Raw genomic sequence first — 24,325 nt, 5'->3', positions numbered from 1 at the left:
ACACACACTCATGAGGTTCGAAGATAGAGAGAGGACAGTCCTTGGCGAAACAAGAGTTTTACTGACACAATTCAAACAAAGAGTAATTAGTTACACGTCATCAGAGACGACAACATGAGAATGTGCTGAATTCATCATAAATATGCTTCCTTCTCGAAAAGGTCAGACTCTTACCCAAAGCAAGTACAAACACACAAAAATGATATTTCTCATCATGTTACATAAGAACAGTTCAATTGATTGTAACAAAAACGTTTTAAAATATTCCTTTTTTAATATAGCTATCATAACTGTTGTTCTAGCTCTTGTGGTATTTACACATCTGTCCATTTTTCTCACACATATCTGCACAGGAACACAGGGGCTTTCAGCATTGTAGCTACTGCTAGATCATGCACATTGGCACAGTGTGGACATGTGAATTGCATGGTTCCAAAAACAGGCTTAATACTTTAAAAGAGTTTATTACAAGTTAAGTGCTTCGGCCACCTTCCTCTCCTCAGGAATACCATTTACCTGCAACAGACCACAAACACAACCAAATTACACAAGACAGGCGACGTTATCCTGACACAAAAAAAATAGACGGGTCATTTTATACTTGCCTCTAGCCTTCGAAACGTTGACATACAATAATTGTCTCCTTTTGTTAGCAGTAAATGAATGAACAAAATGCTGAGTTAGACAGAGCTGAAACGTGAACTAAGTGCAGTTCTTTAGTACAGACACTGGGGTGTACCACACCATAATGAAGGGCTTTTCTCAATGGACTCTAAAAGACAGACTAATGTGCTAAGAAAAAGGACAGTGTAAAGGCAGTACACAGTACTCGGCTCTTTAGAGGGTTAGAATGATTTAAAAAGGACAAGTTGAAAGAGAAATGTTTTCCACTGAGATAATGGCTGTTAAAATTGCCTTGCACAGAATGTCTAGAGGAGGTGTATAGCCCACAATTCTTAATAACTGTTTATATACAATTCAGCATCAGCGGTCCAGCAGACAGAAAGCTAATGGACTTAATAATGCAATGCACTACCACTGTTCATAGCTTGAGTCCCCTTCATAATCACATGTAGGCTGGACTTACCCGAGGGCTGTTGCTGTGGTATTTGAATTTGATTTTGAAGATTTCTGCCGAGAAAAAACAACACAGATTTATTTATCTCTACTTTAATATTGGGTCAACCGTACTGCCTGCTGTGTTGATTAGAAGACCACATCTGCCATATCCCCCTCTGTATGTATTGTTTTCAGGTCAATCATATCTTAAAGTTTTTGTTTATAATACTAAAGCTAAATGGTTTGGGTTGTTTAAAAATCATCTCTTAAGCCTTCACTAAGTCATAAATGGGTTCAAACCATGTCATTCAGAGTATCGTGACAGAATCTGAAGAAAACAAACAATAATCTAGTAACCTACTTTCTTATTTCTTCACCATTTATCTATCTCCCTGTGTTATCTACGTTCTTCAGGCTATAAAACAATCCTTACTTTGGTCTTCACTTATATGGCTGATCTACATTACTGTTTAAAACATCTCTGCCTTTGAGCTCTACACGCATATGATCTAGTTCACTGAAAACACACCCAATACATCTTCAATTCTCCCAACTGTCAAACCATACTTGGGCCAATTCACCTCCTTTTAAAGGCAAGAATAAAGAACATGCAGTCACATATGAGTATTAGAGATAGGAGCAGAGACGCATTGAATGATAGCGACCTAGGCCTGCCTTTGCTCTTTGACCCCCAGTTGGAAGAGAGGACAGTTTGTTGGACTTACGTTTGTGTCTGCATGAGAGGCATGCTGGTGGTTTCATAGTTATCAGGGTGGATGGGTGGCACGACCTCACCGCTCACGGGGTGAAAGACGGGCAGGGTGGAGAGAGGCCAGGAGATCTCTCGGTTCTTGGACATGTTACGGAGTTCCTTAGTGGACTTCTGGATGGAGCTGTGATGGACCAGCTGAATGCTGGGAGATATAGAGAGGACCACTGAACGACTGTAAACACCAGCAGTCACCACAAAACCACACACTCAACGCACTTTATATGTACATGCTCAACAACACTAAAAACAGAAGGAGATTTAATCAAATTACATTCAATCCTGAACAGTTTCAAGCAAGAACCAGTGTTTTAAAAATCTGTCTTGTCTCATTTACATTTGTTTGTGTAAGCTATGGTTAGAAAAAACGTATAACAAATGCTTTTTTCTTTTTCTTTTTCTTCACTTTCCACATCTTTTCTTTACCCCGAACACAAATCCAGCAGTTCATATGAAAAGTATAATCTCTGTGCTGACTAGCAGGCCAGTGGACCACATCCCTATCCTTGTAAAGCAGCTGTCCAACCAATGACAATGCAGACTCACAAAATAGACTTAATGAATGATTGAAATGGATATGACAATGTCAACATGAAGGAAGACTGAGAGAACCCAAGAGAAAAAAAAAAAAAAAAGGGTGAAGAGGCAAAGAAACCGAAGGAACAATAAGCTAATCTGAAGAAAAGAAAAAAAAAAAAAAACGGTAAATCAGGAGAAAGGAAGGCAAAAACCACAGGAGAAGAAACACTTACTCTGGTGTTTGCATGTTTCTTTTTTCCCTAGAAACAAAACAAAATGACTGAATTAAATACTAATATTAATAGTTGACGACAACCACACAAAAGCGAATGGAGAGAGCGAGTCGGGCGGAGTGGAGAGGGAAGGGGGGGGGGGGGTTGGGTGGGAGGCATGGACACACAGAGGGACAGGGGAGGGTGTGGCTTTCTGCTCCAGCTTGTGATTGATCTGATGGTTTAAAAGGGGGGCAGAGGGATTTGGAGAGGACGCGGTGGTCGAATGTTCATATACGGCTGGTACCGAAGGTGGAATGTATCCATTGAGATGACGTCTGTGTATGAAAGACGATGAAACCCTTGGACTTGGTGCACCCGTATAAATGAGTCAACAGACACACAGAGACCATAAAACTGGATGTTTGATGAGAATGATAAGCTGCTTTTTGGGAAGGGACTGAACCCTATCAGCATAGGCCTGGCTTACTCCTCCTTTACACAAGCTACAGGTGAATACAGAGATCCTTGGGAATCTTTCCGTCTTAAATAGTTACAGATACCCCAATTTTCATTATTCAGTCCCTTACATCTTAATCTGTTACACTCTTTTTATCCATACGCCCTGTACACCCTACATCTGTGGTGTACAGACAAATATAAATTGAGTGGCTTCAGCGCCATTGAAGCAGTAGAGGGAACTCGGTTGAAGCTTTGTGTGCTTCTGTTTGCGTACACCCCGATTTAGTGAACTGTGTGGGAAAATGTGTCTCTTTCAGTGAGAGGCACTTACACCCCTTCCCGTCGACAGCACATAGAGTAGCCGAGGATGATGAAGAGGACGAGGGCGACAGCGGAGGGCACCGCCAGCGTGATCAGGAAATCAGCAAAATAGTCCCTACTTTTCAGAGACTCGGCGGGCGGGTCGTACTCCCCGATGTCGGGCAGCACGCCGGTGCCCGGGTCGGGCCTGTGACTGTGCACCGGCGCCACCTTAGTGATGTCCACCTGACAGGCAGAGGACGGACGGAGAAAGAGAAGAAGATTAATCTCAGCAGGGATCACAACAATCTGCTCACACATCAGAGACACAACTAGACAAGCTCTTCATGAAGGCCTGAAGATACTGATCTACTGTAGACTCCGCGTAAAATACACAGTGATCAAATCCAGTCCTTATTCCTGTGGCATTTGTCAAATGGAATATTATATTACAAAATGTAATATCACATTGGAAAAAAAGGGTTGATAACCATGAGTCAGATTTTCCTGGGTGTGTTTGCACATACAATGCATTCTATTCTTGTTTAACTGAATGTAAGTTAAAGTTCCCAAATACCAGTCTTACAACATTTCAAACGATAAAGAACAACAACAAAAAAAAAACAACACAACAATCATTTGTTTTTGTTCAAGTGATTTGTGTCTTGACAGTTGATGTTTTGAGCTGTAAGGCTTTAAGATTTTGAGCTTTATAAAATGTGGAGAGTAAAGAGGGACAGACTGTTGCTCTCACCAGAGAGATTTTACACCAGTCAATGTGGAACTGTGCCCTGAACTTCTTGTCACAGCTGATGACTGGCTCCATCTCCTGACTGCAGCGCAGCTGGTTCTGAGGCGTCTCCACCTCCCGCAGGCAAGAGGAGAACTGTACATCTGCTCCAACCATCACATACACCCTGTGGACAGCATGCCATTAGAATCTATCAGCTATCTACACCTAAAACTGTCCCAGGGATTTGGGCATGAAACTCACCCGCTCACACGCCTCACCCAGCACACATACAGGTCTGAAACCGGCCCTGGATCATTCGTGGAGCACAGACACTAGCTATGGGAGGGCAGTGTAAGGTAAAGGTAACGACAGATAGGGGGTCCACACCAGGAGTAATTCATGTGAATCCCAAGCAGGACAGCTGGTTTTAATCTCAAGAGGGCAGCAGAGTCTGAAGTCTCTTGATTGCTGCTGCTGCTGCTGTGCCCTTAAGCGAGGCACTTTAGCCCGAGTTTCTATGGTGTGGCAACATGACATTCTACCCTGGACTACACCCCAATACGGCGTCCAAAAAAGAACAAGCCTGCTCGGTGGCTCCCCTTTAATGGAACAAATCCAAAAAAAACTCCACAGATGTAAAAACACAATCATTTATAAACGACATATGCAGCTAATAAAGTCTTCGCTCTGTCTTTTCTCGTGTTTTAGGGCCACTGTAGAGGACTATACATTAACCTCCTGCTGAGATCATACCGTCTTTTTCTGCAGCCTTTCATCTTCCAAAACGAGGGTATGAATATTTCATAAACAGCTTACACTAATACATTGGGGAATTCCTCTAAAGCGGTATATGCAGTCAGTGTGTCGTATTGGCTACGCTCAGGTTAATGTACGTTCACCGTAACTTCACTAATGAGTGTATTTCTCTCTCAAGTGATGGTCCTACACTATGTATGTATATGCAAGGCTGTTTATTCACTACTGCAGCACAATTATTTACAAATGTAGTCTGCGTGTTAGAAAATACTGATTCATTTTGAGATTTTCTGTAATTATGCCTAAGATATCATATTTTCTGTATTTTGTTTCCTCAAAAACAAGGCTGCAGCAGAAGGACTCTTTGGCTGATTTTCTTCAGATGATAAGCTTAAAATTACTTTGAGTAAAGGAAACTAAAGCAAACTTCTGGGAACCACATGCAAAACGCAGTTCTCACGAGCATGAAATTATAATTCACCGTGTCAGTGAAGCTATAAAACAGGGATGGCATTTATCTCTAGCAATAGCGTGCGCTGTTTTGCTCGTGGCGAGGGTTTAGAGAGTTGGACACACACCCTTCCTTCATGTCGTTGATGGGCAGCGGGACTCGGCCGCCGCGGTCCAGCGCGGACGTAATGTTAATGGCATTCAGCCTCTCGGGCTGCCACACGTTTTTCACAGCTCCCAGGAAGTCTCCCAGCACCTCGCTGGCCAGCATCTCCTCCACATTCATGTTTTTGATGTAGAACTCTGCCTGATATGGCAGTGGGAACTCTGCCAAAGTCAGACACAAAGGATTGTAATTACAGACTAGGCATTTTATGCTTGTTAAGTCAGAGTCTGCTTTTGTACTGGCCTTTTAGACACAGAGATGGAAGCATAAAGAGGATATTACATTGTGGTTTAAATGTATAAAGGGCTGTTTTCACTTTTCATTCCAAAGCTGATTATGAACCATACCAACACATGATGAGTGCTCCCTTCAGAATACAGAGGCTTTATGTTATCATTCTCTCTATTAAATAAACGATAAACGTCTTGTGTTTTTATATGAAATGACTAAAGAGTGGTATTATGAAAGCTCTGGTGTAAAAATGATGGCCTATGACAAAACAGTGAGGTCACAGGTGTGCAGAAAAAGCTGGCCAAACTAAACAAGTTAAAAACATAGAGCTGTGGACAAAGGTTAAAATTAAAATATTTTAGACTAACTATTGTATATTTCACATACTCATCAAGGAATTTTGAGCTTTTTTTTCTTGACGAGAGAAATATTTGATAGATAATTGCTGTATTGACTTATAAACCGATGGATTGCAAGAGGTTTATGCCCTAAAGAGTTTGGAACCTAACTAGCAATTTTTGCAGTGATTTGACTGATTTCCGTGAATAGCTTTTAGCTAAATAAAAAGTATTTAAATGTTTCCTCACACAAGCTCTCAGATAACGTTTTTTTTTTTAATACATTAAACATTCCAACAAACATTTCATTCTATAATTCCATATAAAACTGTATACCATCTAAAAGTTCAGATCATCTGGTTAATAAATCAACTTTGGAGTTTCTCACTGAACAACTGCCTGTGTAGGCTGCTGCGACTGGCTATGTTCAGCAGTGAGCATTCCATTGGCTCTTACCTTCTGTAGACATGATGTTTATGACCAAGTTGTGCCTGGCAGTTTCAAAAGTGCGTCTGTTATAGGCTGTAATCTGCAATGCACAAGGGTGAGAGTTTAAGCCCAGATCAGAGAAGCTTATACGCATAGCACAGAGGAGACATTTGGACTACAGGCATTGCTGTGGCAACCAGTTAGTGAAAGTAAGAACTGGACATAAATCCCTCAGTGAACCTTAAGTCTATGGAAAAACACACACGGTAGAGCAAAATCTCTAGGAACGGTACCACTGGAATTCAACTGTACTCCATAACACCACTCCTTCGATATTACGGGCTTATGAAATGCTTCAATCAACAAAGTGAAACTGATGTTAATGGACAGTCATAGATTATGGTCTGTTAATACATCAACTGTCTATACTTTTAAGGGTAGTCCTCTGACAGAACTCGTGCTTGAAAGAAAGAGGATTCGCCATTCCAAAACAACGTTCACCTCAATGACCGTCGGCTTGCCAACGTGCTCTGATGTCGGGGAGCCATAGAGGACTCCGTCACTGTGCGGGGTTCTCTGGATGTATCGCAGCCACCCTGGCCTGTCGGGATATCCCCGCAGGTTAGTATTAAAGGTGATCGGGTCGTTGCTGGCATCACCTGTGTCAAAAACGACAAAATAAACATAAGCAATGGCCCACTCATTCTTTCAAATAAGTTCCATAAAACAATAAACATGCCCATTTTTTAATTCCATTTTAACGACTTATTCCATGACAGTAGAGTGTCTCTCAAGAATTCTATTTTGCAGATAAATCAGACACCACCAGATTTCTCTCTTAGAAAACAAATTACGTCTTGCCAGAGCTCAAACATTACACTGGAAAAGCTCATGCGCATATACTAGATCTAATGACGGCGTCATACTGGTGAAACATGAATGGAGTGAGCATACCTGACTTCGAATAGGGGGGGAAGGGTGGAAACTCCCCTTTAAAATACTCTCTCTCTAGCACGTGGACAAACAGCACGCCGGCTGAAGGGTAAACGTTGCGGTCTGCGTGCGACCTGGAGAGGATGGTGACCACTGGAGACATTAAGGAGAAAAAGGTCATTATCTGAGGCCGAGCATGGGGGCCAATTTTAATTCAGCTTTTGCTGGGCTGAAACAGAAACAGCTGCAGGGACGTGAGGCGAAACGGCTCCACGGGATAAAAAAATCTCGCCGTCCAAAAATGGTTTAGTGTTACGAACTTCAAACCTATGTAAGGCTTGTAGATTATTTTAAGGTTAAGCTATAGAAACGTTCACTGGCTCACACTGAAAGGACTTTGTGGTATTTTATCTTTTATGCAACGACTCGGTTTTGGCTTGCATTCTGCTAGTCTTGGAAGTCGCTTTGGACGATAGTGTCTGTTAAAATAAATGTAGATGTAAATAAATGTAGATGTAAATGTCATGTTTTACTCTGCTTAAGCGGTAACCTAATCCAAAACCATGCATCTGAGCATAAGTGTGTTGTGCGATATAAGAAACACAGCATCAAATCGTTGTGGGCAAAAGGGCGATGAGTCACAGTCTCCACACACATTCCAGAGCCGCTGTTCCTCCCAACCTCACACACTCCCACTGCATGCCAAGACTAAATGTGCACTTTATAGCCAGCTCATTAAAAAGACATGCAAGCCCACTGCTTATTCAAGAAACCCTTCAGAATAAAATGGAAGTTCCTCCAAATGAGTTAATTAAGATTGCACCAGAGGTGCTGCTTGCAATGGATCGAGTCCTCTTCCTCTGCGAGCCTTCTTTAACTCTTCTCTGGTTTCTGCTGCCAGTAAGATTATCTTTTTTCGTTTCGTCCAACTAGTGGGTGGGAGTCTAATGTTTATTCAGCATGGACTATGTTAGGAAAAAAAGCTGCAGTGGTTACTGTTTTCTCTTTTTGCCTCAAGATACACAGCTCAAAAGGCATCTCTGCTGAGACCAGAGAGCACTGTAACAGGGAAACTGTATCTTAACACTTATGATCTTTGTCATCATCGTCATCATCTTACCTTACATATCTTGATGTTCATCTATAAAGGAGTCAAATGCACCAGGGGTTCACACGGTTAAAACATAGCAAGGGATTAGGCATGAAGGTGGATTAGGTTCACACAGATGCTATGAGCTCAACTGTGTTGTTCTCACACACACACACACATACATACAAAGGATCTGAGAAAGCGCAGTGATTTTTTTTTTTTTATGTGTTGAGATCTTAACCAAAACAACAAAGCATATACGTCCGAGAGAGATCTCTAATGACACAGCAATCAAAAATCCCCACCACTGACAGTGTTATAGTTTGGGGCTAAGAATTCAGCTGCCTTCCTCTGAGATGACAGATCTAACAAACGGACACATTGATCTCCATTAGAGATATGCAAGACATACGGCTCCCATGTCTCTGTGCAGATTCCTCGTGGTGATATCAGCTCGGCTTAGTGTCAGCAGACTGCTGCTAATTCAAGAATAACTGCCCCTGCTGCATGGCCATAACTGAGAATGTAAAAGACATGAATTGCAATAACAGTAAAGCACATGTGACCATGAAATATGAAATTATGTTTCATGCCTGACTACTTGAAACTGATTGCTTGAAAAAACCCTAATAAGTAATGCTTATGACCAGCATCAGGAACTGATTTTTAATTTCTATGCACCCACAAAACGATTTTCATTTTCTGTGCATGCACAAAGAAACTGATCTACACTGTTTACAAAATAAATTAAGGGAACTTTTTATTAAAACTATTCGTAGATTCCTCTACAGAATTCAAACACTGGCACTCTCTGTATGGAAAGGGAAAAAATAGAACTGCTAAATGACTTTCATTATTAGTCGAGCAACCCACAAATGGCCAGCATAACCAAGGTCAGGTCGGTATTGATTTTCATTTTCCCTGTCTCTGAGGTCCGGCAGCCAACATACAGATGTGTGATGGGAATACCGAGAGAGCAGATGGTCCTCCCTGTTTAAAATCTGCCACCCGCTAAGTCTGTAACTCAAACAGAGCTCTTGCTACCTAAGCGAGAAAGTAGATGCAATAATACAGTCCGGCCCATGTCTTGCTGTCTGTGCCCAAGGCCAGCTCAAGGTGATGAGCTCCACCCTTTTACCAATGGATCACCAATTAGTGGTTAATGTCAAACCCTAGACCAGTAGCTAATGTGAGAGTGCATGAACACACATATATACCCATACACACACACAAACACCCATGCACAAACATACCCGTAAAAGTACACACACACACACACACACACACACACACACACACAAATATGCACACCTTTGCTTGCCATGCAGATTACAGGCCAGGCCCAGCAGCAAAAATGGTTAATCCTGGTTTATGCTTTTATGGGCCGACCTTGGGCAGGCCCGATCGTTGAATTATACACTATGCACAATAAGGGAAAAGGCCTGTCCTTTTAGTGGAAGAGGCGGAGACATTCTCCCAAACTGTCCAATCAGAACCTGGAATGATTTCTCTTTTCCAGTCAGGGGGAATTCATGTGCTTTACTACTCATTTTAAAAAGATAAAAATTAATAAATAAATACAGCACAGACTTCTGGGAATTGTGGGCTTCCAGTCTTGAGTCTCCTTCTGTTCAAAGTGCTCATGGGAAGTGAAACTGCCTTACTGAGCTGTGTCTGTGTGCCATGACGAGGCAACAGACAGCGGCAGGTCGAAGGTGCAGAGAACATACCAGCTTTCTCCAGAACACATACACACAACTCCAGATTGAGGTAAAATACATTTCCATAGGTATGACCCTTAAATAATCTAAAAAAAACTCTGAGAAGCACTGCCTTTTTGCTTGTTTATTTTGCTTCGTTTTAATTTTCAATTATTACATTTTCTCTGGCCTTGCTCTAATCACATTTCACTACACTGTACGCTTGGGTCTGTATCAGAGAGGATTGAATCTACTGTGTATAGATAAAAACGCACCACAGTGCAGTCTTTAGGTCTCAGTCGCAAATACACTAGTGGACTGTGTGCAGTATATCCATTCAAAAGCATCTGAGAACTGGTGCCAACATGTGAAGTGTTACTGTCTGCACTCTTATCTCAGACCCATGCAACAGTTATTCCTGTAAGGTTGCGCTGGTATTGTGTAGCAGATACAGAAAAGTGTCACGGCACAGCGGGGAGTTAATCAAAGTACGTAAGCGTTGCACGGTAAGAAGCTTTAGACATGGCTGTTTGTCACCGTTATTAAAGGGACGGGTTCACACGCAACGTTAAGATTCGCACTCTCACTCACCGCTGGACCTGTATTTTAAGTCGTGTACATGCTGGATGTGTCTATATCTCTGAAACACGCCTTGCCTTGCATCCTCAGAATATGCAACGGAAGCTTTTTGTTACAACAAACACAGAAAAAGAGCAACCATCACGTGATCACGTTCCGACTATGCATAAAAATTTGCTTCGGAGTTAGGGCATGCTATATTCATGGAATTTGGCTATATCAACGAATATAAAAAAATAACGCTATGGGTCTAGCTGTTCAAGCGTAGTCTATTGTTATCGACAAAACAACACCGTTTTACAAGTGAAACAAATATTTGCAGACGTTTTCGCTAGCTTGCTGCCATTTACAAATGAAAACGTCAAAGAATGTTAATTGATGAAAAAACGCTTAACGCTAAAGTGATGATCATACGGGTTGTTGGATGTAAAAAATATTGTCTTGCTTTGAATCTCTAAATATCAGGAAAAAACATAGCATTTACAAGGTGTCATGCATGCCCATTACAAATGGGTATTTGGTTAATTCGTCGCTGCAGAAGGAAATGGCAAGCTAGCTTCTCGCTTGCTAATATGTTTTGAGAGGATAACTGGTTAGCCCGAAAGCTACCGTATACTGCTGGTCAGTTAGCAGCTGGCTATTATTGGGGCAAATTGTATGAGCGCTGCCTGTTTTGGTAGTGAATATAGTTATTTTAAATCGATACGTACCAACCGAAAGCCACACGAAAACACCAACGAAGTCCATGGCTTATTCAAGATAGAAGATTACATTACAGATTTGTTCATCGTTGATGGACCATGGCATTTGACAGCCATAAGCATCCCCCTTGAAGATTTCCACCCACCACTGTCCCCTCCCAATGGACTGTAGGAGCTAGCTACATGCTCGCTGGTTGGTTGGAGCATAGGTTGGAACATCTGGCGCCGATGTTGGAAAATACATATCAGAAGCCCTATTTATAGAGAAATACAAGAAAATGGATTTTTAGGCACCGCCATAAGTCCTTAATTCAGACTCAAGTCATGATAACTGTTTGTCAGTTAATTTGAATGACGCCCTTTTTACAAAAGCACATCATGTGCGCATTTCTCCCTCGTAAATAGAACAATCCTGATGTATATTAGTTACATACATTCTGTCATTTTCATTTGAAAAGTAATAACTGGTTTGGACACATTAAAATATGGCGTTCGGATCCATCGGATACGTAAAAAAACGTGTTACTCGCAGCGAGCTCCTTTTTTTTTTAAGTAAGCTTTTATATTCTCAGGTCCCCATAAACCCTCCTTCAAGCGTCCCAGGCCATACGCTTAGTCTTAAAGCGGACAATGAGATCAGGTCCATTGAAATGTATTCAACCCCCCGTGGAGAGGCTAGATAGACAGATGGCCATGCAAAGTGCATCCGTGGACAAAGCTTCACAACTGGACAGTCCCTAAGCGGGACCTGTGTAAAGCTACCCCCATATATGAGGTTCAAACACTTCATTAGCCTATGGAAATCAGACTGAAGGTAAATAAGAAAACTGCATTGTACTTCGCATCGTCAAGCAGACCTAATCTCACCCCAAGATTATTTTTAGGTTGCTAAGCAACAGCCTCAGACCTTACAAAGTAATGTTTGTGGTGGGATGGAAATATGACTCGTGTGTCATGAATAATGAGGGAACCCCGAATATCGTGAAATTCATCTTACTCTCATGTTTTGTCATGTTATCATGATGATTATCACACATACACGCTCTGGCTAGCCTTTATATATACACCAAGCAATCGGTGTTGTAACACCTTGGTTCAAAATAAAAAAGTAAACAGTGTTCAGGGTTTAGTGTAATGTAACTTCCAGTGATATAAATATAGACACATTGCTACATTTAGCACACATTGCTACTTTTAAATTAGATGTCAATATACAATTTCTTTAGTTTATAAATACTATAAAATTCAAAGTTTCATAATTCATGTCCTGAGGACCCGCAAAGCATTTACTCTAAACGAAAAAGAAAACATAAACAAGCAAACAAAAAAGCTTATAATCTGACTTAGTTAATCAGGGGCTTCAAGGCCTCATGAACCGTTGGGTTGAGTCAGGTGTGTATGTACTGCGTTAGAACAAAGTCTTGTGAGACCCTAGGACCGAAGCTCTGACATAATTCGACAAAGCTCTCTTTCATAGCGTACCCCATCACATGCCACTTTAGCCACAGGCAAAGTTTTCTCTAAAATTACTGCCATCAGTTTGTGCTTTTTTCCATACTGCATAAACTTCCAAGCAAGTCTGGCAAATGTGCATAAAAATGCAATACATGGGCTATAGGATCTTACCAAAATAATTTAAAAGTAGGTCTTGGCTCTAACAAAGAACATCCCGTTTCTTTCACCGTGAAATTACAATGTATGGCTATATGCTATAAAATGTGACAAATTATAATTTAACACGTTGTAGGAAAATCAGCCTCTTTTCCACGTGGTCAATATTTTGCATAATATTGAGGTACTTCAGTTATTGTGCTGGTATTTTTGCTAGACTGCAGTTTGATACAGCCCCCACCGTACAGTTTATTGGAACGAACCATTCGGAAAATTAGGTTGAACACATGTCACTTGGATGAAATTATTGCAAAATAGTTTTACGGATGCGCCATGGAGTGTTGTCATAAGGTAAGCATAGTATAATAATTCAACCTGCTTTTCTGTTTTGCACATTTAATTTTCAGTGAGAAATAACGAATGCTGTTTTATGTCAACACCCCTGTTGTGCGAGTGGCAGTTTTACCCATTGCCCGCAATGGCGTTGTCTATCGGTGTGTTAGACCCCGGCTTATATGTCAAATTGTCGCTGTTGGATGGTGAGGCTACCCACTTCAGCTCTGCCAGAGGAATATTAGTGGCCTGGGAGGAAAATGTTGTTTACAAGAGAACAGACGTCGAGCACAAAAGGGATTCTCTATTTTTAGGAAGGAAATATTGCTACGTGAGATTTTTTCACACAGAATCAATTTTGAACTCAGCAAAGGATGTAAGTGACTCTTTTGTTGTTAAGCATTAGCATCAACTACGGAGTTGAGCAATAGTTACTTCTGGGTTTTTTTTTTCTTTTTTATCAGGCATGGTAAAAGCAGTTAGTATTGCTATCGCAATTTGACCTGCGGTTGAGAACATAGAGAGTACACGTTTAGGAAATTGATCAACAAGGGTTTGTGGATGGAGCTGTCACTTGCCCTAACGGGCGATGTGCGTATAGATGTACATAGTGCATCGCGCTTAAGCTTAAGCACATGACGTTGCGTGTCGCAGTTTTGTTGTTTGTTGTCGTTTATTTCAAAGTTCAAGCTCATGTTCGCCCGCAAATAGATTGCAGCACCAGTGTTGACACGTTGCCTGTTTTAATTTCATTTGAAATACCGCCTTTATTGAATGTAGTAGTTTGACATCTCGGCATCCAGCTGGTTGACGTCGCTGCTGTTATCCGTTAACGTTATCTGTGTATTTGTGCTTTGCACAACAATGCAACGCAAGGTAATTTTTTGTCCTTTTGTTGTTAGTACGCTTCCTCTCAATATAATTGCTATTGCAGTTGATTCTTATGTACTCAGTGTATGTGTACTCCCTACACGCATAATATTCTCTGATATAATATTTACAGGTGAATTTAATTGCGCTGTGTGTGTAAATGAAATGTTGCCATACATTTTACGCAGTATATCTGTAATTTAGACTATGGGTGTTGGTCTATGAGTCACACAGAGATATTTGCACGTCAAAATCGCATCAAGGCGTCATCGCACCGAAAACTCATCTTTCTGAGAGATGCTTTGTAGCTCGTGTTACCGTTGTGTTTATGAAGTGTGGTGTGGAGTAGTAAGATGTGTAGAATTGTAAGTTAGGGATACTATCTTCCATTGCAATAATAAAAAAGAGCTTGTTCAAACCATCAACGTAAGCTATACACGTAGTTCTCAGAACTTAGTTATTTTTATAGTATACAAAAAATAAACGCTTTTCTCAAGACCTGCAGTTGGAGTGCAGTAAATGAATTGTTTTGCACTAAGAAGCAGTTGATAACTCGTCCTGCCATATTGTACACAAAATGATGCTTTAAAAAAACAACCAACCAACCAAACACAAGAGCAACTGTAACAGATGTTTCTCTCTTGCTTCCAGGATTCTTTGCCTTCTCCTTAACAAAATGTGATATTACACTAAAAAAAAGAGAGAACAGTGATGTCACAATACCTTTGAAAAAACAACTTCCTCCGTCGTAGAGGCTAAGATGCTGAAGACGGAGGCCTCAGCAGAGCGGACCACGCTGAGGAGTGCCTCTCCACACCGGAACGCCTACAGAGCAGAGTTCCAAGCCCTCAAGAAGGCCTTTGACCAGCCCAGACAAGATGGTGACCCCAAGCTCCAGGACCCAGAACGGGTCAGGCAGCCTCGGGGCCGACAGTACGGTGCCCACGTCAGCCGGATCAAAGATATGTTCATGCAGATGGGGAGTGAGAATGCAGGCTCCAACAAAACCCGAACGAGAGATGAGACTTCCCCGCAGAAGCTAACCAAGCCAACCAACTTCATCAACAGAACGGATGGTTCTGTGATCAAGCTTCAGCATGGTACTGGGGAACGGACCAGCAAGTTTTCTGAGACAAGGAAGCTTTTTGAGCAAAGCTCCAGGGACACGTCACAGTCACCTGTATACTCTTATGGTAAAGACAAGAGAGGTTCACATGAGCATTTGGATGACTGGAGAGGGGCACGGTCCAATAGGGGGAGCACAGACTCCCTGGACAGCCTTTGTTCCAGGACAGAAGCTTCTTCACCCACAGTGAGCCAGCTGAGTGCTGTATTTGAGAATATAGACCATCAACAGCAGGGCTTTGGAGCCCCTGTCAGGAGGGGCTATGGAGGTGGCAGAACTCTTTATTCACCAGATGGCTTTCACAGACATGGTGAGGCAAGTGAGGATGATGCAAGTGCTCGTCAGTCACCATCACAGGGTGTCTATAGAACACGTGTTGGAGGCAAGCACACCCTACCCGTTTCCTCATCTTCAGAGGATCTTCTCAGTCCAAGTCCTCTTTCAGAGGCTGCTGACCAGGGAAGGTCAGCTGACAAGAATAAAGCCCAGGAGAAGACTGAGCTGTCAGGGGAGGGGGTGGGAGAGGGTGCACAGAGGGATACCTGGACGACAGAGGAGGTCGATGGGCCCAGTAAACAGAAGCAGGAAGGAACAGTGACTTCCACAGAGGCTACTGGAGTTTGCACAGCATCTGTCGGAGTCAGCGACACTTTGGTTTCTAACAAAACATCCGAGAGCGCACGTGATCCTACCTCCACAAAGGTTCAGGAGGATGCCGAGGAGCATGACAAAAAAGAGTCCAACCGTATCACTGAGGATCAAACAGAGGAGCCTAACGAGGAGTACTGTGGAAATGAGAGGGTTATTTTCAACGCTGATGGAGATGCTTGTTACCAGGGCTGGGGAGAGAGTTGCACAGACCTGGATGATGATTTGTATGGAGATGAGGATGTGTACTATGACCCAGGCTCGGAGATCACTGAGATTCCTGGTTTACCAGAGGAAGAGCAGGAGGATGTTCCTCCTAAGCGGAAAATACGATTCAGCACTGCCCCAATGACGGTAAGTTTCTCTTTGTTTTGATGCTCTCACCACTGTTCTTACAGTACGCTTCTGACATATAGACTTCGGTGCTCAGCATAGTGTTTGGTGTCACTTTTAGTTCTAGGTGTGGATATTTTGCGTAGATTGGCCACTGCTTTTTCTGGAACCCTCTGAACATATGAATATTTGTAGATAAAGATAATCCATAGAGAGAATTAATGCCTGTATATTGATTCGACCAGAATAAAGCTAGAGTGAGTCACCATCTTGCCTGTTCATTGCAGTGCATTTCAGATAATGAGCAAAGGGTGTCCTAAAGTGACATTGGAAGTCTCATTCTGGCCTGAAGGAAAATGTCCATACAAACAGCTGTGGCCTCACAAGCCGTTTTGCTTTAGCTTCCAGTCGCTTCTCACACCGGTGCAGACATGACCTGGAGCAGTCTCACTGTGTACCCTTCAGTTCCTCTCTTACATTTAATTCCAATGTCACGCTCTTGTGTGAGAGCAGGCAAATGCTGTTTGTTTTCTTCTAAAAATGATGAGTAAGGGTGGAAATAGCTTCTCTACCTTCTTTGGAGATTTATAGCATTTCCATTGTGTGAGCAGAATAGCAGAACTGTGCTCCTCTATAGCTGTGTTTGTTTGGTAAAAAGTTTTCGATGAGGTTTCAGAAGCCGGTGAACAGTCAGAACTATATACACAAGGTGCAATCCATATGTAAATGAACATTGATGTACCCTCTTGTAGGAAATCAATATGAAGATAATTATGTGTGTGTCATTGATCAGTCACTATTTTGAGCAATGCCATCATGTTCGCTTGATCTATCAGCAGTAATCAGAGGCCTGGTAGAAATTCAGAGAGAAAAAAACCAAACAAACAAATGTTTGCCCATCACAATCAATCCTATTAACACGCTTAAGTAGTGCTGAACAGTGAGCCCGGGTTTCTCATTGAGAAAACGTGGTTTTGAGTGGCTAATCCAATTCAACATCAGTTCCTGAGAGTTACTGTGTACTGGCTTTCATCAGAGGAAAAGGTCAACTTCTCCAGTTACCTTTTTTTCTTCCCTCACAAAGTCTCATATTCTTAGAGTTCCTAAATCAGATCACATCCCAATGCTACACTCAATTTGAATGCTCAGATTAGCTGGCTAATTATAAACCAGGTATATAGGTCTTTGCGGTTGCCCAGTACCATTTTTGTTGTAACTGATAATGATACGGTGGAACCGTCTGTGAAATCGTTCACGTATTTATTCATTCAACAAACAGCATGACTGAGTGTGACTCAAAAGAAGCGCATTCAGTTATTTAGTAAAATACCATACCTGCAAGCTCAGTATTGCAGAGAGAAGTCCATGTGACACAAAGCTACTAAATGTCCAGTGCCTTTGTGAGGCTAATCTTAATGATGTGTAGAATTACAGTAAAGTTATAGAGTTTGTACAGTAAATGCTAAAGAGTTTGCTCCGTGCTATCAATGAATGACACGTTCAAAGTGGATACTGCAGCCTGCAATGCAATAAAGGAAATACACAGTGCAGTATAGCATTAAATGTGATAAATGCTACACAGTACGTGGAATACGAGGTATGCTGAGTGCTAGTCTGACGTTAGACCATTAAAAAGACTAGAGGAAGTCGTACTGAGAACATTCAACATTTACTGACAGTTTGAAAGCGTTTGTCCATTACACGCATTTCCGACTGATATTTTCAGAGTATAAAAGCTGTTGAAAATTTGACTGTAGCACAGGTAGAGTGCACAGTGAATGTCAGTCTTTTGCAAATTGCTATTGTGTAGCCCGGGGTTAACCGTTGACGGGGGCGGAATTGTTAAAAAGCCCTTGGCATCTGTTTCCCAGACAAGAGCTTGACTGTGCCTCATTAATCATATGGAATATTAAACGGAGTCCATGTTTTTCTCCCCCTAAAGAACTGTGAACAAGCAAGGGTCTGTCTTTTGTTCTGGCTGGTGAAAGGGACAAAGATATTCTGTTAGATGTATCCCTTCACAACACTGACCTAGCATGGGACAGACTTGACCCTGTAGGAGGATACTACAACGAAAACTTTAGACAAAATGTCCAGGATTAATTTTGTGAAACACTTTTCCCACTTTATAATATTTCTTAGTGGCTCTTAAAGCGGATAAATCATTTCAACATTGAAGTTTTTAAACCAGAATTAATCTAGCGTTCTTATTGGATCATGTAGGACTGAAGACAAGCTTATTAACTCCGGGCTTTGTCTAAACTCCATATTGCTTGTGAAAGAAGTCATACTTTTTAGATGATGATGATGATTTTGATTGGACTTACATTCATAAGCAACCAAGTGACGTGGGAATTAGCGTGTGTTCCTTTTAGGGCAAAAGGAATGAGTGTGAATATGTAGAGCTGACTAGAATTAGTCTCATTGATCTGTCTCACCGGGCATGTCTTAGACTTTGGTTCTGCGTTTCTCTTTGACCCAATCAGCCCTAGCGCTGTCTCAGACTGGCTGTGATAATGAGGACACAGTGTCCAGTTCAGAGGCTGGCCAAGTGCACTGCCACCTCTCTCCTTTACTGCTTCAGCAGATGGAGGGAAACTGGAAGGAGAGGACAGGAAAGAAAGGGAGAGGAAAGCAGCTTTTGGTGTACCTGTCACATCTGTTAACTGTAATAGCTACAATCTTTTAAGAAAGCCTTATGTCATAGTCCCCATAGACCTCTCATCAAAACATACTGAAGGGCTATTTTAACCTTATCTGTAACAGCTACATTAGAACCCAGTGGAACGATTACTAGCTTCCTTTCTGCCAAAAAAACATGGCCTTTATGTTCTTCTTCAGGTGGTTAAGGCTGTCATTGAACAAATCATAGGTTTACATGAAGTATGGGTTTTGAAGCGGAGGGTTGGAAGTTTATTGGTTGCCCTTAATGCTCTCGCTCTTACATCAATGCTTTTGAGTGACAGTAACAGGCAGCCAAGTCATATTAAACATAGCAGTCAAAGTTGACTGAGTATAATCTGCCACAGTGAAGTATCTTTGTGTGTGTGTGTGTGTGTGTGTGTGTGAGTGAATATGTGTTTAACGTCTGTGGATTTTGTCCTGTCATCATCCCCTCTCCGTCTCCCTCAAATGCTTCTTTTTGAAGTTGTAATGAAACGTTGCATCATCTCCGAGAAATGCCTACCTCTGTTGTGACATCTTGATTTCATAATAGAGTTAAGTGGATCGGTAAAGACCACAGGGAAATTGAATGAGTGCTAAAATTATTCTGTAATTGCATAGCCCACTCTCCATTCGGTCATTATAATACAGAGGCGGGCATGATGTCCACTCGGTTTCCTACACACGCATCCTCTTGCCTGCTGAGCAGAGGAGAGAGAGATTTACTCAGCGCAGACGTGCAGACTTGGATCAAATCTAATCAGCATAGAACACAATAGTGTCTGCTTTTCTGGGAATTACCGTGGCATTTAATTAGTGGCTAAATGCCCATTCCATATTTTTATCCATGTTACAATTTGCTGGTGTCTATTTTTTTTTTTCTTTTCATTGTAGCGTAATCGGCCAATCCAGTGGCCTGATATGACCCCAGCTAACAGATTATTCCTCACCTTCGTGTCTGCGTAAGCTTATATTTGCTCATCCACACACTTGCACGTAAGCCCAATTAAACGGTTGTATAGAAACAGTTTTTATTGCTGCACGTGAGGGAAGCCATCCAGATAAATTGGTTCTCTAGAGTAGTCAAGTGAAATCTCTTCTTGTCTTTTCCTCTGAATGAAATTTCAGTCAATATTTTAGAGAGATTGAATTAATTTTCTGTCCCCAGCTGGAGTGTGATGGACCCAGCTGGGGTGAGAAACGAGTTATGTTCAGTGATAATTGTATTGCCAAACCTTTAAAGAGCTACTCGTGATAATTTTGTTGTCTTTAACGACCCTTCACACCATCCTAAGCTGGTGTAACTGTTGTTCCCTCTATAATTGTTAGGAGGCCTGTACCTGCTGAAACAGGGACGCAGTTTTATGATGTCAGGAAATATAGTTTATTCACATATCATGGTCATTTATTTTTTCTAGCAGATTCATCAAACCTGTAGACCAAGGCCCTAATACTCCAGAGCATAGAGAGTTATAATAAGAATAACAGAAAAACTGAAGGTAAATGAGAAGTGTTGTTACTTAGTGCAGTGGTTCTGTTTTCCATATTTTGCGGGACTGACTAGAAAGGCGAGGGGCGGGAAATATAAAATTGGTTTTGTTGTTGTTTTTCCTCTGAAATACGCTCAGCATTTTTATAGCATTATCAGCATCATCAGTTTAGAATCTGTGTACCCTTCAACAACAGTCTAGCCACTGTAACTGGAATCTCGTTTCTCAAAGATTTTCTTTACTGGAATATCAAAAATGAGAAAACTCTCTCAGGAGATGGTGATTATGTAATCGTTGTTTAGCTTCATTAAGATGGCAGAGAGTTAGATTTGAAAGGCCCCTCACACAATTAAGCTGAGCACACTTGTCAGAAACTATCACTTGAGGATTTAAATCGGCTTTGACAAAGTTCAGTAGAGGAAATTGAAATGAGATCTTTTATTTCCCAGATCTGGTACAATTTCAGTTTTGAGCGGTAAAGGTCTGTGGGCCTCCGTTTGTATTATTAATGATGTGGTGGCTTTTGTTTGCTTGTTTCTGTGACATCTGACCCTCACGGAGTTGAATATTTAACGATCGAGGAAACAGAAGATCGCCCTGTGGTTTTGAGTCTGGTCGATCTGGTCCGTGACAGGCACAGACAGCTCCGTCTCTGACATCGGTACCTGTTCGGCTTGACGTTGTGTACTGTTTTCGGGCTGTTTTCCCTACTGAAAACAAGGAGGGGTGGTGAGCTACGGCACAGTGTCCTGCATTGTTACAAGACACAAACCAAATGGGCTAACAGTATGTTCATCCAGCAGAGCTGGGCTCCGTTTCCTCTAGTGTCTGTGTTCACTGCACTCAAGAGAAGTGCACTCTCAGCACATACTGTCTCACTTCCTCCAACAAGCCTGTGTTTTTCTTTTCTTTTCTTTTCCTTTTTTTTTTTTTTTTTTGATAAACCACATAGGAGCTGAAACCGTCTCTGTCACGTACCTACCACGTCAGATATGTTGCTGAGTGCAGTTATTCAATATCTTAAAAAGCATCAATTTATCTGGTAATGAAAGTATTTACTCACGAATTCAGACATGCTTTCAAATGTAGACTGAAGCCCGGTCACATAGACGGTCCAGCTACCATTAGACATATTTACCGTCAGTGGAAAAGTAAGCAGCAATTTCTACCAAGGAATTTAGCTAGTTTTACAGATTAAGAATTGTTTTGTATGTATTTGTTCATTAGTGATGTAATAAAAAAAAAAAAAAAAAAAAACGCCCACATATTCTGTTTTTTGAGCATAAGTCATAAAAGAATCAGTTGTCTGAATTCTTTGGGTCACTTGTTTGTCTCTGTTCAGAGGAAGTCAGCAGTCATGCTAGTGGGCTGTTTGTTGTCAGGAGTCATGGCACCCAATGGTAATGCCACAACACAGGATTAAAAAGAGGGGGGAAATGCATTCTTGGGCCGATAAGCTGCCTACAGAGTCAGCAAATTGGTTCAAGGTGAAGGGAGAAATAAGTCTGAGTTCCCCTTTTTTTTTTCTGAGTTCCTTCTGTTCCCAGACCGGGTTTACTTCGTCAAATATAAGGCTAGCTGAGAGAGTTGTAATCAGCCACTGTCTGAATGCAGATTATAATCTATGTCTGTTATTATTCTGCTTCAGTACTCAAATGTGTCTGTTTTAGATCGGATATTATGTCCAACAATATTGTATCCCTAACATAATGTATAATGTATTTTTACCTGAATGCACACACTGTAAATAAACATTGCGGTAGTTAGAAGTAACTGAAAGGTACATTTTTGTTGTCCACGCTAAAAATTTTCCTCTTTCCCTCTTTATGGAGTGTGTGCTTTCAGCCAGCATGAGTCAGCATTCCTTTGTCACAGGTAGGTCTGCACAGATGTTAATTTGGTGCGTCGCTATCTGCAGACAGGCACACTGAGTCGGACTGCTAATCCACTGCAGACCAGTTGGTCGCCTGCCACGGCCTTCCCCACAGGAGAAGGGTCCGTTTGGATGTACGCTTGGTGACACGCACGTCCCTGGCACCGGTGGACCACAGCACAACTTAATGCGATCAGCGGAGGTTGGCCAGGCCAAGGCTCCTTGCGGTGCCATCTTAGGCAGTGATACAAATGGCCTCATGCAGCATTATCTAATTCTCCCTTTCTCCCTCTCCCTCTTCTCCTTCTTTACCCCCACTCCGTCGCATTCCCCACCCACAGCCGCTCAATTAATCCTTGAAGTACATCCTATGGGGAATGCAGTCACCCACAATGTGGCCAAAGGGAACTCGCTGGCTGAGTGTAGATTGCATGAATAGCGATGGAGCGTAGCTGCATGGCACGCTTAGCTAAGACAGAGAGGATAGATGAATAGATTGGAGTAATGAAGCCAGTTGAGTACTGAGAGGAGAAATGATGGAATCACTGTTAGTTCTGCTCACCCAGGCAGGCCCACGGGTGGCAGGGTGGAGAGGGTTTCTGCCCTGGAGACAGATAGCAGCACACCCACCAACAGTATAGAATACGAGACTCAGGAAACAGGGTTTCCCACCAAGTCTTAGAAGAAGTCTCCCACAGTGTGAGATGAAATATGCAAAGTGCTCCTATGACAGCTCCTCTGCCTACCAGTCTGGCATTAATAAGCTCTGGGTTCTTGGCCTTCATGCAGAAATGCACGGTGCGCTGAGAAACTGGCAAACTGCGTTTTCGGCGAGGGGGGGAAAAAAAAAGAACAGAAGAAAAAAATATCCAGCGTTGCGGAATGAAGCCTTATGAGAATTTGAGAAAAAGGAAGCACGTCTGGAAGAACACTGATTTATGATGGGAAGACAGAAGTGATGGGCCGTGTTTTTTGGGCTGTCAGCTGGCAGCCCTTTATTGATCTGAGGTGGGTAGATGAGAGATGGATTGCAGAGGAAGAGAGGAAGCTCGACTGATAGTTGTTGAGGATAGATGAAACAGGCGATAGGAGAAACAGAGGAAGTCATTATGGGCCTGCCGTTTGACTCTCACTCAATCAATGCCTCACAGCTTGTCCAAGTAATTGGGGAATATCGTTGTTAGCTCAACAGAGGTCCATCTTAAAGTCTAAGAAGTTGTAGAGGCTTGAAATAAGTATGTAATAACTGTAGTGGAACAACCAGGAGTACACTGTGCTGTCAGGTCTTTCCTGAGGTTTTGCTGGTGAGCCAATGCCAAAATCCAGGAGAGACAAACAGGCTGGTCATCTGCTACCTTATCAACTTTTTAAATAGAATTGTTATGGACCAGAGGATGACAGGGTTATATGAGTTTATATATAGAAATCTCTCTCTATATATATATATAGAGAGAGAGAAAGAGAGAGAGAGAGAGAAAGAGAGAGAGAGACATGGAGGATCAGAAATGTAGTTTGTGGCTTTTATATTAGGTGTGTTGATGGGGTAGTTTTGTGGTAAAATTACAAAAGCTGACAATGATGAAATACTGACTTGCAGACAGCGGGCTGGAATAAAAGTTCTTTTGGGCAGTGGACAGCATACATTGTCACAGCTGGCAGTAAGACTCAGGAGGATAGAGAAAAATATACTTAATGGTGTGTGGAATGTTCTGGTAACAGTCTACTGATGATACAGATCATCAACTCAACGTCCGTGAGAACCACATTTGGCCACCCTGTCAGAGTCATGTTTCCCTCTAGGGAGTGTTACTGCCTGAGTTACCTATCCCCACCCTCTCTCTCTCTCTCTCTCTCTCTCTCTCGAAGTATTTGTCTTTGAGAGCTTTTTGACTCACTGTAGATCATGTGAACCTTCTCCTGTGTCTATGATGGTTTATTGTTTTTTTTTTT

General features: G+C 41.9%; 2 protein-coding genes across 2 annotated transcripts in view; one reads left to right on the top strand and one right to left on the bottom strand.

Annotated features, from left to right (window-relative positions):
• Positions 1-433: 433 nt before the first annotated feature.
• On the bottom strand, positions 434-11,519 carry sgce (sarcoglycan, epsilon). Its single transcript, XM_030789212.1, has 11 exons — positions 11,437-11,519; positions 7,379-7,510; positions 6,926-7,083; positions 6,452-6,524; positions 5,389-5,587; positions 4,076-4,238; positions 3,353-3,567; positions 2,581-2,607; positions 1,785-1,973; positions 1,088-1,131; positions 434-516 (listed from the first exon to the last, which is right to left on the bottom strand). The coding sequence occupies exons 1-11, from the start codon at positions 11,471-11,473 to the stop codon at positions 500-502; spliced, it is 1,254 nt and encodes a 417-aa protein (XP_030645072.1). The 5' UTR covers positions 11,474-11,519; the 3' UTR covers positions 434-499.
• Positions 11,520-15,001: 3,482 nt separating this feature from the next.
• ppp1r9a (protein phosphatase 1, regulatory subunit 9A) overlaps positions 15,002-24,325 on the top strand; it is a 30,475-nt gene continuing 21,151 nt past the window's right edge. Inside the window, exons 1-2 of the mRNA XM_030788522.1 lie at positions 15,002-15,870; positions 15,904-16,369. Of these exons, the coding sequence (XP_030644382.1) occupies positions 15,002-15,870; positions 15,904-16,369 (1,335 nt within the window). The remainder of the gene's footprint in view (positions 15,871-15,903; positions 16,370-24,325) is intronic.

Source organism: Chanos chanos, chromosome 12 (assembly GCF_902362185.1).
Source record: "Chanos chanos chromosome 12, fChaCha1.1, whole genome shotgun sequence".
NCBI classification, from domain to species: domain Eukaryota; kingdom Metazoa; phylum Chordata; class Actinopteri; order Gonorynchiformes; family Chanidae; genus Chanos; species Chanos chanos.
The sequence above is the reverse complement of the archived record's forward strand: the minus strand, read 5'-3'. Positions and strand labels throughout refer to the sequence as shown.